Source organism: Homalodisca vitripennis, chromosome 3 (genome assembly GCF_021130785.1).
Source record: "Homalodisca vitripennis isolate AUS2020 chromosome 3, UT_GWSS_2.1, whole genome shotgun sequence".
In the NCBI taxonomy this organism is placed as follows: domain Eukaryota; kingdom Metazoa; phylum Arthropoda; class Insecta; order Hemiptera; family Cicadellidae; genus Homalodisca; species Homalodisca vitripennis.
In genome coordinates this window covers 14,582,679-14,600,575 of record NC_060209.1, presented here as the reverse complement: position 1 = coordinate 14,600,575, position 17,897 = coordinate 14,582,679, and the positions used below count along the sequence as shown (strand labels likewise).

The window sequence follows — 17,897 nt, the reverse complement described above, 5'->3', positions numbered from 1 at the left end:
CACTTGGCACAGAAAAAAAACCGAAGTGTCACTTAAATCTGGGCAACTTTATGAATGTCCAGAAGCGGCACATCACTAACCGCAAATGTCGAGATTCTAGGATGCAAGGGCAATTCGATAGGTCTAGTCTACTGCGGGAGATGACTGTTAGAATTGGTGGGGTTCTTTCCCTAACTATCAGAGGTTCCTGCTAACCTCAACAAAGGTGTGCCACCCCCTGCCTGCTTTGACTGGAGAGGCTGGTTCAGAGCTGGCCTCCCCTTCTTCCGGGGAGGACATGACTTTGAGATTAGTGCCCTAATTCTTCCTCATGGATCTCGATAGGAGGCGGCCCCTATTCCCTAACCTTACCCATCCTGAATATACTGTCACTCCGGATGCAGCGCTAAGGTTCTTACAGGACTAAGTGCAATCTATAAGCCCCTTGTCCTAAGAAAAGAAATAAATAAAAAAAGTACATAACGCCTGCTTCCATCTCGATGATAGAAAATACAGATTTCAGTATCTGTCTGTATCTAGCTCTACTCTAGTAGATTTTGTTAAAAGATCCTAACTGATAAACCTCAGTGAGCAAATAACGTCTAGGTTTGGATTCCCTTTGGCTTTAACCGTATCTGAAGGTAGAATGATCATGGTTTCAGGAAAGATCTTTATGACCACACATGGCAATACTCTGTCTTACCTTGTGCGTTTGTATGTTAACGTCAGCTTGAGCCTCCAACAGAAGCCTCACGACCTCCTTGTCCTCTGTGGGGTTGTCTCGGAGCGCTATCTCGGTCTTCGTGATCTGGCCCGCGTAGTGCAGAGCTGTCGCCCCGTCCTCGTTCACTGAGTTGACGAACTGAGAGCTCATCTCGGGCCCATGGTGGGACTTGACGAAGGACAGCAGGTGCCGAACCTCGTCTGCGTGACAGTTGGCACATGCCAGATGTAGCGGCGTCTCCCCTTTCTGTCAGGACAAACGTATTACAAATGGGATTAATGTTATATTCGAGAAATATTGATGCAAGCCTGTGCTGTGGTGAAGTGTTGCCAGCTGTGACGGAAATATAGAGAAGGAATAATCGATTGAATTGAATAACCGAGTGGCCGTTACTACTCGATCATCTTTACTTTCTCACCTATCTCCTGATTCCTTTACCTTCACAACTTAAACTAACACGTGTTTACACTATGACACAGGACGTGAGCAATAAATACATGCAGAATAATCGAACACCGAAGAACAAGACGGATGTAAACAACCGGAACGAAGCGAGATATCGATGCGTCGCCTTATACTGACAATCAGCTGATTTGAAAATGTGGCAACACCGCCAGGTGAGGGGGGAAGTGGGGTGCGGTAACTGCACACACTGCCTTGTTATGACATGTCTTTTTTTTCTTTTTGTATGAAGTTTGTTTTGACGATGGAAAGATTGTGAAGGAAACAGGATTTTTCCGGACATTTGCCATCGTTAAGTGGTACAAAAAATTAGTAACACTACAATTCAGTGAAGAAGAGATCAGATTTCAGATCTCGAAACGTAGTTTTACTGATTTTTTGTATCGTTGAACGATGGGTAATGTTCAGAAAAATCGTGTTTCCTTCACAATCCTTCCATTTTTTTTGTTCTTTTAGGACAAGAAGCTTATAAATTGCACCTAGTCCTATAAGGACCTTTGCGCTGCTTCCGGAGTGCCAGGATATTCTGGATCGGTAAGGTTGGGGTGACAAGTCTCTTACTATAATATAGGCATTATCTATAATCAGACATTCAAATTGTGAGAGAAGTTTTAGTTGTTTGAAAAAGTGCTGTCTCTACGAGTATAAAACTGGTATTGGATGTTACAACAGTACCCGAGTTTTAATATCAAATATAGATTTGAAATTAGGTATCGTATTTAATTAAAACAAACGGGTATTTTAAGGCTCAGATTTTAGAAAATTAGACTTCAGGCACCCATAACGATTTTTCGAGCTCACGATTAGCCGTTTAAAAATGAATTAGAAACAATGGACTAATGAAATTTCCGATGGATTCGATACTTTTGTGATTTGACTTAAAAGGTTGAGCTGGAAAGATATTTCAGATTCAGTAGTAATGGTTACAGTTTAGTACAAAACTTATAAATGAAAGAAATGAAATTGCAGTTAGCTACAAATGTCTAATGACGATCTCCTAATTATGTCATCACCAGCCGGGATGGCGAGCAGAGCGTTGTAACTTATCGGAACTTATCCTGACTTATGCGTGTCACAATGCTCTGGTATGATTTTTCGTTTTAACCTAGATTGTAGTTAAGTATTAGGTTAGCTCTTCACCTGAGGAAGAGATCAGGTTGCAGATCTCGAAACTTAGTGATTTTTTTTATCATTGAACGATGGAAAATGTCCGGAAAAAATTGCTGTTCGCTGGAATAAGTTATGCAATCCATTGAAAATAGTTTATTCATTTTGAATCGTGTAATAATTGGAAAATATTTGTTAGGTCGTGCTTGCTCCTGGTGGAATACACAAGCTTATTTAATTATCTATTTTCAGTGTTACATTCCCGTAGGTTTACATATGACGCTTGCCTAGTAAAAATGCCACTTTAAAGAATTTCTTAAGATATAAAGGCTTAAAATAACTAAACTCTTGTGAAGAACATTGCCTGAGTGGGAAGATGACTTGTTTTATATCTGTACGATAGTTTGACCTCAGATATGGAAGGAATCATCTGGCGATCTGGGTGTGTTTACAGGATATTGTCCTTGTTAAAGAACACATCAAAGTTTATTAATACTATCGTATAAATCGTACTTTTTGGGATTTCTTCAGAAATTGAACCTGAGACTTCCGGTTAGAGCCTCAGTTTTACAGCTGGGCTACAACACCTAAGTAGCAAGCCACAGCGCAGCTTGTTCTAACTACCGGTAGGGTTTTTATTCAATAAAATGGTTGCTTGAGTTTTCTTTAGTATTTAGTTCCGACTATCTTGAAACCCCTGTAAACTTACCGGAAATAGGAAGTCACCAGTGAAAATTGCTGTGCTTTATATAGATTACATTGTGTTTACATTGTATGACCGTTATATACTCAGAAACTATTTGACCGATCATTATGAAAATTTGTATGTACATTTGCTTTTTTATGTACAAGGTTTATATGCTATGCATGTACTCACTACCAAACGACGCTGCAAAATTTAAAAGTTTATCAAAGCGTCTGCACTTTAAATACTGCAATTAGCAGACGGTTACGTATCTTAAACAGCCTAACACTATTTGAAGGCGCTAAGTTATGATGTATATTTGTCTTTAAAATAAATTCTGGCTGAACTTAAAGCTTGAGTGTTGACCACTTTATAATAAAGTATATGTACGTGTACAATGGCTATGAACATACACTTTTACAGATTTTTCTTAATCGTTACAACAAGGCAAACTCCACATCGGCGTTGGAAATATAATTAACTTGAACCAGAAGTGCACATAAACGGGTAAAGCTTACGAAAAGCGTGCGAAGCCGCGGGACACAGCTAGTTGTTTATGTAAAACGAATTATTATACTGCTGAATACTTTACAGACGCGATTGAATTATTTCATTATTTTCAATTGCAATTTTCTTGCAACATAAGTAAGATAAGTGGACAGAAATATTAATAGGTAATTATAGAAGTGAGTATAAATTACGTTAGCAAAGGTTCAATATTAAGGATTGTAAGAAATAAAACGAGTTCACAGATATTAATTGGTACTCAAATTAAATTTAAAATGGGGGGGGGGTGGGGGGGGGGGGGGGTGGGGGGGGGGGGGGGTGGGGGGGGGGGGGGGTGGGGGGGGGGGGGGGTGGGGGGGGGGGGGGGTGGGGGGGGACGGAACGATTGGTCAAGGAAGCAGTCATTCAATTCTCAGTATGCTAACATATGTATCGTGGGACAGTAGTAATAACGCCTTCTTCGCCACTATCAGCTGACCCACTGCACTACTCACATATATACAAGGGCCTATCTCCAACAGCTGATTGTTGGCTACGATGCGAGTGCTTGTCGTATTTCCGTGTATCGTGGTGGCGGTAGTGACAGCCCTGCCGTTCTTTGAGAACATCCTCCAGTCCGATGATAATACAGAAGCTGATGAAGGGTTGACTGCCCAACTGCTGGAGATCGGAGAGTCTCTGTTTGGAACACCAAAGGCAGAGTCAGGTGATTTTTAAATTCTTTCCAAAATAAAGATGAATTTTTTGATTCAAAATTCAGATAGCTTGTCAAGTAATTTTATAATATATAGCTGATAATATTATACAACTTCTCATAGGTGTATATAAGGGGGCTCAAGATCCACCCAATGTTTTTAAAGAAACAAACTGTATACAATTGCATACAGTTGTTCTTTTTAAGCTAAAACAGATTTATGAGGTCTTAAAGCTTAAAAATTTTTGGAGGCCCTATTTTTGAAGAGTATTTTATACTACATAAACAACCCAGTGTATAATATTATACTGTATACTACACATAAACATTCGATGCTACGTATATGCAGTATATATCTCGTACTCTTAACTTCTCAAAACATAACATCTTATTAGAACAAGGAATAAAAAAAAATATCATTTGTTATAACATATTTTTCACTTTTGAATTTACCAATCATTATCAATAATAATGGAGTCCACAAACATTCTTATTTAATTAGTTGGGATACATAATGACAATAATATAATATGTATACAACAATTATTGGCTTATTTGTACCATAAACCAATTAAAAATTATAGAATGATCTGTTACCATTTCCTATTGCACTTTATTATACACACTGAATGTATAGCTATTAAATCTTATATAGAATCTTTTTTCTATGTTACAATGTTATGGTTATCTTTATATTTGTTTATTCTTTCAAAGCACTAGTAAGTGAATTATTTACACGGTTTTGTAATAACTAATTGTGCGTTACGCAAATACTTCAAACTTTAAACATATGAATTAGAACTGATATTCAATTTAGATGTAATTAATACAAAGAATGATTTAATTCAGAATACTTTATTTAAAAAAAGGTCTGTACATGTATAACTCCAAAAACATCTCTATTAAAACCTCAAAAAACATATAAGAAAGTACATGGAAAAAGTTTATTGTATATGAATTGCGGTATATTTCGTAGACTTAATCTGAAAATGAAAAATTTTCAAATTGATCACTATTTTTGCTTGTTATTACAATATTCTTCACCTCTTCAGAAGGGTGCAGGTGGTTTGTCAGGAGTCAGGAGTCTGGAAGCTCTTTGAAATATAGTACTCATCTGCAGTTTTAAAGTGCTGTATAATATCTTGATACATTTTTAAACACTAATTTTTAGAAATACGTTTTCATTTTACTATTAATGAATGCAATGAACTATAAATATCAACTATTTAATCAAAATCAGAGTTTTAGATTGAATTTATATAACAAATGTGGCATTGAGTGATAAAAGTTTCTAAATAATAATTCTAAAAAAAACAGATTAATAAAACAATACATATTTGGGAATTTGATCTGTCTGTCCAAATAAGTCTGTAGTTTGAATATGGCCGGTGCTTAAATACAAATGTAGACAGTCATGTACATTTTCCGGTAAATAGGTTTTTGTTAATTAGGTGGCCTCAAAACAAATGAATACTTTCACTAAAAAACAAAATACAATTTTCGAACCATCACCCCTGTGAATATAAATTAAGTTCTGATACGTCTGGATATATTCCAAAACAGATTGAAATATCGAGATGTACAACCTTCACCATACTTATTAAAATACTTTTATGCATTTTTTGGAGAATAAAAAATGTAGTCTCCCCCTTTTCAAAGAGGGGTAGAAGGGGGTAGTTTTAAATTTTGAAAACTGTAACCCCTATCTTGTGACATGTGATTTTAAAGGTTGATTAAAAAAAAAAAAAAAAAAAAAAAAAAAAAAAAAAAAAAAAAAAAAAAAAAAAAAAAAAAAAAACAATTACACTGAGAAAACATCTCTACAATGTTTGTAGCAAGTTTATGGGCAAATAAAACAAAAAAATTATCTTTAGGGAGAATGTTAATGTTTTGCGCATATTAACACAATGCATGTGTGATATCTTTCAGTAAGACTTTGAGGTGCCCAGCTTATCCCTTTACGTAATATGTAATTTTTGTTGAGTGCATAATTTTGATAAGAGGTGTCTTTTTCTAGGTGGCATTACAATGTAAGGGGTTATTTGCCCATAACATTTACTAGGAATGTGGTAGAGATATTTTTATTTGTGTCATCGTATTTCTGTTCAATATACCTTTAAAATGACATGTCACAAGATAGGGGTTGCAATTTGAAAATTTAAAGTTACCTTCTATACCCCCTTTGAAAAAGGGGGTTAAACATTTTTATCTTCCAATAGATGCAAAGAAGTATTTTAATAAGTATGGTGAAGATTGTACATCGATACCTCAATCCCTTTGGAATATATCCAGTTGATTTTTTTTTCTACTTAATTAGAGTGTGACATTGTGTATGACAGTAAGCATTTACATAGATTGAACTTTATCAAAACAAATGTCTTGTCACACATTGTGTACATAATGATAGTTGTTCAAGTTATTCATGAAGTGAGTGAGCAAGTGATACAGCTGTGAATCACTGCTTGTGTCAAATATTTTTCTCTGCTACTAGTCACATACACAGTAATTTCTAACCGTAAAACTATAAAATGTTATTACAATAATCTTTGCAATTGCATCCTGTTTTTCTTTCATGCAATCTGTCTGAACTAACAGAGTGCAGATAAGAAAACAGAAAGATAACAATCACAAGATAATCCAAACAGTTTATTTAAACTAATCACTAGTGAGTTACTTGCTGAATTAATTATATTTGTTGTAGCCACATGATATATCATTATTTCAGACATTTTTCTTTAGTACCGTACTTAAATGAATAAATGTTGTGTTTGAATTAAGAGAATGTTCAAAATAGCAATTATCTAAGTCATGTGTACAGGGTCATTTTGCTTTCTTAACTACTGTACGTACAAAAATGTAATTATATATTTAGTAAGAGTCAAAATGAAGAATTTAGGTAAAACATTTCTTTTCGATACACATAAAAATATGAAAAAAACTTTGAAATAATATGGTTTTTGCAAAATTGTGAAGCCCACCGTTTAAGTCATCATGATTAAAAAATTCGACATTAAAAAAGTAAAAAAATTTGCTGTTGTGGTGAACATGTTAAAAATTGTTTCAAATTATAACCAAATGAAATAGAATCATGGCTGTGAATGGTTTTTGCCAGGTGAAGTTACAACAACAGAATATATGTCTTGAAGAACTAATATCCCCACAATAGAAAGAAGTAATCCATATATCAGCATATTTATAACCCATTAACACTCAATATGTGACTCTCTTTTTTCACTCATATGTTGGGAGGAAGGTTTGTAGGGAGCAGTAATCCATATATCATCATATATATAATCCATTAAACCTCAATATTTGACTCTTTATTGGCTCATTCGTATGTTGGGAGGAAGTTTGTAGAAAGCACTAGTTCATATTTCAGCATATTTCTAATCCATTAAAAATTAATATGTGACTCTCAGTATATCTAAACTATAGTTTGAGATAGAATCAAGAATCAAGAATCAAGAAATCTTTATTGTCTTTAAGCACTTGACAATGCAATGGACAACGTCACTTTTTATTATATCTAAAAGGCTACCTAATCCTATCACACCTTTAAAACCCCATAATACAAGTGTAATGATTAGACTGTAAGTCAAAGTAAATTTTATATGAACATGTGAATAACGCCACAATTTAGTCATTAAAAAGAAAATAAAAGTAAAAATGGTATTAGCAGCATCTCGTTAAATATATATAACATATCTAAAAACATTATATACAGAATAAATTAAATAGTAAATAAAACAATAAATATATAACAATAAAACAATAAAAAGTAACAATAAAATAGATAAAAATGCAACAAATTAAAATTAACAATGAAATAGATTTAAACAACAATAAATAAATAACAAGAGATAACTATCAACAAAATCATAACTATTAAAAAATTAACGTACTAATATCACAGGTTAAGTAGTCATTTAAAGAATAAAATGTGTTATCAACAAGCCAATTACTCACAACATTTTTAAATCTATTAATAGACACATGCCATGCTTTTTCAGGAAGTTTATTAAAAAGTTTAATCTTCATATAAATAAAAGTGCCTTTGGTTTTCTCCAATCGAACATTCATCTGTTCAAGCATATATTTTTTTTCTTGTACAGTAGGAGTGTATTTCTTGTCTACTAATAAAACTATCTAATTGTTCCTTGATACTAAGTAAAGTACAATAAATATACAGGGATGGAAGGGTCATAATTCTAAATTTTTTAAAAAGTGGGACACAAGAAACTCTATTGCCAACATTTGCAATAATTCTAATTACTTTCTTTTGCCAAATGAAAGCAGTTTTTAGCACTAGTACTGTTTCCCCAAAGTGTTACACCATACCTGAGCTGGGAATGGAAAAAGGCATAATATGCTGTGACCAACATTTCAGTACTGATATTATACTTTAGTTTCCTGATAAGGTATGTAACCCTAGCTAATTTTTTACAAAGAAAACTTACATGTGCATCCCAATTTAATTGATTATCCAAGTATATATTCCTAATAGCTTAATAGGTTCTGTGTATTTACTATCAAGGACACAATTTCCATCAAGAGTAAAAATTAAATTTTCTGTTTTGCTATTATTTACTACCAAAAGGTTGGCTTTAAACCAACTTAATAGCTTCAGTCATTGCCTGCTCCTGTTCTAAAATTAAAGTTTCCAGATGTTTATTGCTATTTAAAATAGTTGTATCATCTGCATATAGAACAGACCTACAAGGCATATTAAATGAAAAATCATTTATTGCTACTACAAAAAGAAAAAGGACCGAGTACTGAGCCTTGTGGTACTCCTAGTAAAACATTTTGGAAACCAAGATACATCTTTATTTTGTGAAACCATCTGGCTTCTATTTTGTAAATATGATGAAAATAAACGTAATTCATTATTTTTTATGCCATAAAAATGTAGCTTTTTTAAAAGCAGGTCATGAGGAATGCAGTCAAAAGCCTTACTTAAGTCAATTAAGGTAGTAGATGTCATTATTTTGTTTTCAAAATTCAGAATAACCTGTTCTGTTTACAGTTTCAACCGCTTTTTTACTGTGTTTAAAACGTGGGAGAAAACCAAATTGGTCCGAACAAAAAAGATTATTTACAACAAAAAAGTTATACAATTGTTCTTTGATACAAAACTCAAATATTTTTACTAAGAATAGGAACTAATGAGATTGGTCGATAGCTAGAGGGGTTAGTCCTATCTCCTTTTTTAAAAATTGGCACTACTTTTGTTATTTTTAAAGCTTGAGGAAATGTTCCTTGGTCTAGCATCTTTATTAAATAAATAAGTAACTGGCTCTAATATTATGTCAATGGATGTCTTTTATAATTGCATTGGAAAAACCATAATAATCCTCACTTTTTGAGGTACTCAACCTAGATGTACAATATAAAACATCATTTCTTTCAATATTTTTTTCCATTTAAAATCATTTTTTAAATACACCCTTATTTCTTATGTAATTTTCTAAATATTCAAGAGCAAGGTTATTGTCATTCTGCTGGTCAGAAGTATTAATTATATTAGAAGGTGAAAGTGTAAAGAAGTTATTAAAAGTCCTAGAATCAATAAAAGTTTCATGATTTTTTTTTTCTTCAACCTTTTTTTCTGTATTAAATTATTTTCCAAGCAGCTTTACATTTATTTTTTGAATTGGTAATATATTTCTCATTAAATAATTTTTTCTGTCTTTTAATTTCAGATCTATACAGATTTTTTGCTCTGGTGTACACATTTTTACATTGTAGTTCATGAACTGTACCCTTACTGTTTTTAAGCTTATCATACAATGCAACTACTATTTTCCTAATTATTTTCCAATTCTTTTGTATACCATTTACTACTTAACCTATTAGTATTGTCACTAATTAGAGTATAAATATGAGGTTTATTTTCTCATAGAGATATTTATTATAATAGCACTAATATTACTAATAAATAATTTATAATAAGTTTTTTTGTTAAATGTAAGATGTAATTTTAAATTGAAGGAAAATAGAGGCAAGAAGTATAAGAATATGAAATCCGTACATATTAAAATTGTTAATTTTTAATATTAGTAAAATATAACAGTTTTAATTTCAATAAATTTAAACACATTGTTTTGGTGAAGTTAGTGAAAAAAGATCAGATATGTTTTTATTGTCAATGGAAAGTTTAACGATGGCACTGACTATCGATAATTTCAGGTCAATTGGTCAAGTTTAAATACAGATTACTGTATATCAAACCACATATGTAATATATATATATAGTCAACAACACTAATCAAACTGTTCATGGTCTTAGCCTCGAGACGAGTGGCAAAAATGTTATCCTAAAAAAGGTTCATGGCCATCATTGCAATTCAAGTTACTTCACCTTGTGTATTTTATCATTACTCATACTTTCAAATTTCCAAAGAATATAATATGCAAAACATTAATATATGAATTATATAACTATCTAAACTTTTCATCACATCTTCCAACATACATATCTTTCCAATATTTCTAAGTTACAATAATCTTAGCTTACTATAAAAAGGTTGGAAAAACTGTGATAATTCTAATGATGTTCTTGTAAAGAATCCCAGTATGATTGACTTTACTAAAGATTGTAAATCAGATGTAACCTTTCTTTGTTGTTAGTACCCAGCATATCAGTAGCAAATCCAGAATCAACAATAAAAAACTGATAAAATAAAATTTTCTTTAAATTATACAATTTATAAAGATGTTAAACCTGTCAAGTTATTAGGAATTCATCTGGATAATAGATTGGGTTGGGATCATCATATTGAATAATTATGTAAGAAATTGCCAAGAGTTGTCCATCTATTATGTAAATTAAGAAAGTGCATTATGAACCTTAGACGTGCTAGTTTCAACTTATTGTGCACTTTTTTCACTCACATTTAAGATATGGGATGAAATTGCGGGACAATAGAGGTGTACAAAACGCTTTTAAATGGCAGAAAAAGGCATTGAGAGCTATTATGAATGTACCTGAAAGAGAAACATGTGTATAAATTTTTAAGGAACTAAAAATAATAACAATTTAAAATTTGTATGTTTATTGTTGTTTCGTGAATTTTAGAGTCGTTATTTTTTTAACTAGAACAGAAATCCATAGTTATTTTACCAGAAAAAAACCTTATTTCAGATTTACCTACTGACAAACTCGAAAAAAGTAAAAGCAGCCACATATAGGTATATATGAAAATTAAGCTATTTAACGCATTAATGGAAACAGCATGGTCTGTACCCATAAAAAGGTTTAAAATAATAGTTAGTGGAAAGATGGTTAAAAGAAAATCTATTTTATTCAGTTTACAGTTTTTTGGCCTGTGATACTAGTACTATACATTTTTAACTACAAATTATGTTTTTTATTTTATTTATTTCTATGTTTGTATATTAAGTGTGTGTATGTGTTGTTGTTATCATAGTTTTGGCATAGATTATTCTATATTTATTTATTTATTATAACTTCTTTGTTACTTGTTATTACCTTAAAGATTATAAACTACTGAGAATTTGACAACTCTGTCCTTTAGACTTGGAGATTTATTTAAGAAAATGGTAAAATTGTTAATCTGACTTTGTCAATTGCACAATGTGTTTACAATAAAAAATCTTGATTTTAGAGTTGAGATTTTTATAAAACTAAATTGACCCCCCCAAAATTTTTAATTGTTTCAATTACTCTTTTAGTAAAGTAATATTACTTAAATAATTCAGTATTACTGACATGTATGCTGAAAGATCGTTCTCAACACAGATTCGGGTCAAGAACGTTTTAAGGCACAAAATGAAGCCTTACTTTCTTTCCACTTTAGGAAATTATTAGTTGTCTTGACTCCTCCCCAATGTTTTCCTAGCTACGTTATTGGTACTAGGTGTAGTTTGTATCTCTATGACTGGTCCGAGTATAGGACTTCCTGTTTTTATTAAACTTAATAAACATCTTTATGTACAATTTCTTTACCCTGCAATTTTTGAATTTAGCATTTGTCTGAATAACAGTTTGTTCTCGGCCATGCTGCAGGTGATGCTGTATCCAAATGGAGCCCAGAAATGGACCAGAACCCTGAAGAGCTGGGAGAGTACGCTCAGGGAGACTTACTGATACCTGCTAGTGACTCGGAAGCTAGGAATGGGCTCAGGGCTGCATCTACTCATTGGCCCAAGGGAGTAATTCCTTACGAGATCAGTCCTTACTTCAGTAAGTTGAGACTTGAACTATACCTCTTTGATTTACATAACTCCAGATATACCACTTAAATTAGAGAGTGAAATGATGATGCTTGTGGGATGTGTAATCTCTTTTCTCAATGTTTAAACCCCCCAGATTCCATTTTATTAGTTAGAAAAAAATATGATAGACAGGGTGTAACTGAAGTACACCAACAAACTTCAGGAGGTTGTTCCTTGGTCAAAACAAACCAAAAAGTTCCTATAAATGTATGTTCTACAATGCATCGTTTTCCGTCTGTTACATTAAAATATTTTTCTAAACAACCATATAATGTAAAAGGTTAAAATTATTAAGATATGTTAATCTAGTAAAGATCACAAATTAAAAAAAAAAAAAAATGAAATAACTTCTGTGCAGTTAAGTTGTTCTGTATTTCTTACTAATGACAGCTTAAAACTCTTTTTGACGGTGAGATATTTTTGTTCAATTTTTTAACACAGTGTATTTCAGTTACACCCTGTATAATTTTATTCTTATTATTGTTAAGGAACAAAAACAAACCTCTTATCTGATCAATTAACTTGATTTAGAGATTTACTTTTACATGAAAATTTGACTCTTAATTTTTTTTAATGCTTAGGTCAGCGTGATCGTGCCATGATCAATGATGCAATAGGAGAGTACCGGAAGCTGACTTGCATCAAGTTTGTGCCTCGGACAGGGTCAGAGCGGGATTATGTCTACATCACAAACAGCAACACGGGTTGCTGGTCCTCCGTGGGCAGAATCGGGGGCCGCCAAGAGCTCAATCTACAGAGTCCCGGCTGCCTCACTAAGAAAGGCACTGTGATGCACGAGATGATGCATGCCATCGGCTTCCTTCATGAACAGAACCGTTGGGAACGCGACAAGCACGTCACAGTCAACTACCAGAACATCCAGCGAGGTCAGTTTTAAAAGGGTTACAGTATTTGCAAAGAGTGATCGGGGTTTCACGGTTTGAACTACGGTTTACTACAAACAAGTCCCTTCTTTATTTCAATCTTGTCAGAACAGGTCGTACTTTTAGAAAGATTATTATCCAGTGGATCTTTATTATCAAGCGGATCGTTATTATCCAGTGGATCGTTATTATCCAGTGGATCGTTATTATCCAGTGGATCGTTATTATCCAGTGGATCGTTTTATCCAGTGGAATGTTATTATCCAGTGGATCGTTATTATCCAGTGGACCGTTATTATCCAGTGGATCGTTATTATCCAGTGGGACCGTTATTATCCAGTGGACAGTTATTATCCAGTGGATCGTTGTTATTATCCAGTGGACCGTTATTATCCAGTGGACCGTTATTATCCAGTGGACCGTTATTATCCAGTGGATCGTTATTATCAAGTGGATCGTTATTATCCAGTGGATCGTTATTATCCATTGGATCGTTACTATCCAGTGGATCGTTATTATCCAGTGCTATCATTAATGTATAGTTATTGTTTCGTGAAGTGTTTTGAGATATTTTTGTGAGTTTTGGTGTTATTACAGTTAGTGATTTTGAATCGCTTTGCCATTCTTACTTTTAAATAATACTCTCAAATTATAACTGCCTACGAGTAATAATGCTCCTTAATCAAGATGATAAAGTAGAAATGTTACTTATTTTCAGTCTATCATGAGGCAGAGAGGTGGTTTATGTTGCACTTCCTGATAGACCTGTGACAAGGAAATACTTAAGAACTTTAGTAAATAAGTTTTGAGTATCCAGATCCATCTCAGATGCTCAGGTCAGCCTCCTTTAGACGAAGACAAACAGTTTGAAATTGTAACAGAATTTATTGAAGATCCGCAGCAGTCCACCAAATCATGGAAAATCTTATTTTTTATTTCATTCTATGTGTCCCACTGAGAGCACATGACCAATCAGTATACAGTTGGTGCAGTGGCAAAGTTCTAATTCATCATAGTTATTGCCAAGCAGGTCCCTCAACCTATGTAATGATGATATCAGCGGAAAAGTTCAACAGATATTTATTTGAAGAATCCTTCTTCATCCTTTATTTATTTGAAGGATCCTTCTTCATATGTGACTCCTTTACAGTTACTATTTAAATGTACATAAGACTTCTGCAGAAATCACTTAATACTACTCTTGTGTATTATAACAGTGCACATTAGGCTTAATAATTTCTTTTAAGCATTTTGGCAAATAAAGTTTTAGGTAACTACTGTAGTTTGGGAGACCGAGTGGCACCATAGTATTTGCCAAAAGATCAGACTTTGAATCTGAATTGAGGTAACAAATTTGAATTCAGTCTGTGACTGCAGCACTTTTTATCAAATAAGAAGCCCATAAGATAGGGCGAAATAAGCTAAAAAGGATATATATAATATATAATCTATGTAATAATTGAAATTGAACAATATAGTTTAATTGACTGTTGAAAAGGCAGCTGATGTTCTAAACCTTGTGCATAACAATTCTGGTTTTTAGAGGGCACAGTTATAGTGTACTTTCAGTTTTGATGTTTTGGCATAAATTTAAATTACAGTAACTAAAGATTTTTCTCTTGGCTTAAAGCTAATTTCTTAAATTATATGAATGGTAAAGCATTGTAAAAAATCTGATTATCTGTTAATACTAATTGTTCATCATTTATATTCAGTTTACATTTTCCCAAAATAAACTCTATATTGTTTTATTTTATCAGAATAAAAATCAAGAACCTCTTTCTTTAATCCATTACTGCACAACGGTGACAAGTATTAAAGTTTTTATTTCCTAAGAAAAGTTTATGTGAAAGAAACGTTTTTCAATTCATACAGAGTATATTTAAGATTTGACCTGTTTCTCATATAAGTTTTGATATCTTTCAGGAAGAGAGAATAACTTTGAAAAAGCAAAGAAGAAGGAGACAGACAATCAGGGAGTGGCTTACGACTACAGGAGTGTGATGCACTACTCCGCTAATGCTTTCTCTAGAAACGGCCAACCGACAATAGTTGCTAAGGTAAGACTAAATTCTAAGTTTTCCGCAAACAGTAAAGTTCTACTGCCTGGCTGGTTTATACCTTCCAGTTGAATCCACCACTGGGCACAGCAAAAACCGATGTGTCACTTCAATCTGGGCAACCTTATGGATGTCCAGGAGCGGCACATCACTAACCACAAATGTTGACTCTGGGGTGCAAGGGTAATTTGATAGGTCTAGTCTATTGTGGGAAATGACTGTCGGAGTTGGTGGGTTTAATACAGAGTTAATACTTTCACTGCAACATTAAACATGTTCTGACTTTAAGGATAATAGTCGGTGTAATAGCTTGTGCTTCCATTACAGTATTACGTTAAAGATCCATGTTGTAACAAATGGCTAAGGTTACGTTAAAGATCCATGTTGTAACAAATGGCTAAGGTTACGTTAAAGATCCATGTTGTAACAAATGGCTAAGGTTACGTTAAAGATCCATGTTGTAACAAATGGCTAAGGTTACGTTAAAGATCCATGTTGTAACAAATGGCTAAGGTTACGTTAAAGATCCATGTTGTAACAAATGGCTAAGGTTACGTTAAAGATCCATGTTGTAACAAATGGCTAAGGTTACGTTAAAGATCCATGTTGTAACAAATGGCTAAGGTTACGTTAAAGATCCATGTTGTAACAAATGGCTAAGGTTACGTTAAAGATCCATGTTGTAACAAAATGGCTAAAATTACGTTAAAGATCCATGTTGTAACAAATGGCTAAGGTTGACCTTAATAACTGTGATATGTTTGTGTTACAGACAAGAGGTGTTAAACTTGGCCAGAGAGAGAACCTTAGCCGTAAGGATGTCCAGAAGATTCGTCATATGTACAAATGTAGATAAAGTTTTGTTCTACTCAATTATTTGTTTTTATTTTACCGCATTTGTTGGTTGTATCTATATGAGACAATTACTAACTCTGAAATCAAGGATGGAAATTATACGTGAAATCATTAATACCTGTTGAATAGTCAAAGAATTTTGATGTGTGTGATAACTTAGATGGACTGATGAAGGAGTGGCTTTGAAATTTCAAGGCTTGTTTCATCTCGATCTGCCCAACTTTTAAAACTAGACGTGTCAGTTAATTTTATAATACCAGAATTTTAGCAATATTCCAAGTTCAAAGTTCCTTTGTCTGTGATATAATTGGTTCACAACACAACGTAATTCCAATAGTCAAACTCTTGACATATGTCTCCAACATGGATATTCCCTCTCTTCAATTTTTATTTATACAGACAGCCAGTCCTGATAAAACTGTATGGTTTCCTGAAGAAATCCCAGAGAGGTTTGTGTTACTCAGTGGCGTATATAGGAAATTATTCCCAAGGGATCTGAGACACTGGGTAGTTTAGGAAAATATCCTCCAAAAACCAGGGTTCAGAATTCTTCCTCCAAGAAATTGTAGAGCTTGTCCTTGTAAATGTATTCTAGCTTAAAACAGACTTCTGGGTACAATTATAACACGTCTCAAATGGGGGGGGGGGCTAGAGTCAAAGTCAAAGTCAAATATCTTTATTACATGAACATTAAGTACAGTAATTTTGTCAAGTTTTACAATAGAATATAAAGTAAGATACATATACATATAGAGAGAGAGTTTATACAGCTTCCTTGAACTCTTCCTATGTTGTAGATTTCTCTTCTTAAGAAGGAAAATTTTTGAGTGGTTTCCTTTAGTGCATTTCCAGTTAGACTTTGTAAGTTCTCCGGTAGTAGATTTTCTAAATTTTTCTTCCTGCATAGGATGGTTTTTTCTCAAAAAGTGCTGTTCTATGCTGAGGCAGTATATATCTAGAGGCGTGGCGGGTAGGGTAGTTGTGGACATCTCCAAGGGTTTGCAGATTGAGTCGGGAAACATGTATGATAGATTCATAAATATAAAGAGCTGGTACAGTGAGTATCCCCAGAGTTTGGAATGCTTCTCTGCAGCTTTGTTTGAGGCTCAAGATTGGCAAGGGATCTAATTGCTCTTTTTTGCAGTATCAGAATCTTATTCAGATTTCCAATTAGAAGTACCCCCAGATGATTAGGCCCATATCTTATATGAGACTCAACAAGCGCATAGTAACGCAGCCTTAGCTGCTGCTTGAGTACAAACTGTTTTTATACGTTTTCATAACGTAAATTCCAGTGCATATCTTGTTGGAGATAGTGTTTACATGTTCAGTCCACGAAAGTCCACTGTCAAGTGTTAAGCCCAGAAATTTTGACTTGGTTGAGGACAGTTATATCTGGGACAGCTCTGCAGGTATTCCTTTTTTCTGCTAAAGTGCACTTGTGTTGTCTTTTCAGTATTTAATGCCAGGTCATTTGATACACTATACTTAACAGCTCCTTGTAAAGCTGTTAGTGAGTTAGTGGATAGTTCTTCCGTAGAGTCATTTTTAACAAGGAGTGTAGTGTCATCTGCATACATTATACAGTTCAGTACTATAGTTTTCAATAAAAGCTGGGAAGTCATTGGTGAATATAGTATAAAAAGTATGGGGCCGAGCACGGATCCTTGAGGGACTCCTCTTGTTAGTGGTTTTTGAGTTG

At 33.5% G+C, this 17,897-nt stretch overlaps 2 protein-coding genes across 2 annotated transcripts in view; one reads left to right on the top strand and one right to left on the bottom strand.

The window, feature by feature from the left end:
- The window catches only part of LOC124358084 (ankyrin-2-like), a 47,226-nt gene extending 44,524 nt beyond the window's left edge, over nt 1-2,702 (bottom strand). The window contains exons 1-2 of the mRNA XM_046810379.1: nt 2,637-2,702; nt 683-949 (exon numbers count right to left, since the gene is read on the bottom strand). Of these exons, the coding sequence (XP_046666335.1) occupies nt 683-949; nt 2,637-2,702 (333 nt within the window). The remainder of the gene's footprint in view (nt 1-682; nt 950-2,636) is intronic.
- Nucleotides 2,703-3,849: 1,147 nt separating this feature from the next.
- On the top strand, nt 3,850-16,213 carry LOC124356611 (zinc metalloproteinase nas-13-like). Its single transcript, XM_046807715.1, has 5 exons — nt 3,850-4,170; nt 12,188-12,364; nt 12,978-13,283; nt 15,207-15,340; nt 16,113-16,213. The coding sequence occupies exons 1-5, from the start codon at nt 4,002-4,004 to the stop codon at nt 16,194-16,196; spliced, it is 870 nt and encodes a 289-aa protein (XP_046663671.1). The 5' UTR covers nt 3,850-4,001; the 3' UTR covers nt 16,197-16,213.
- Nucleotides 16,214-17,897: the final 1,684 nt, after the last annotated feature.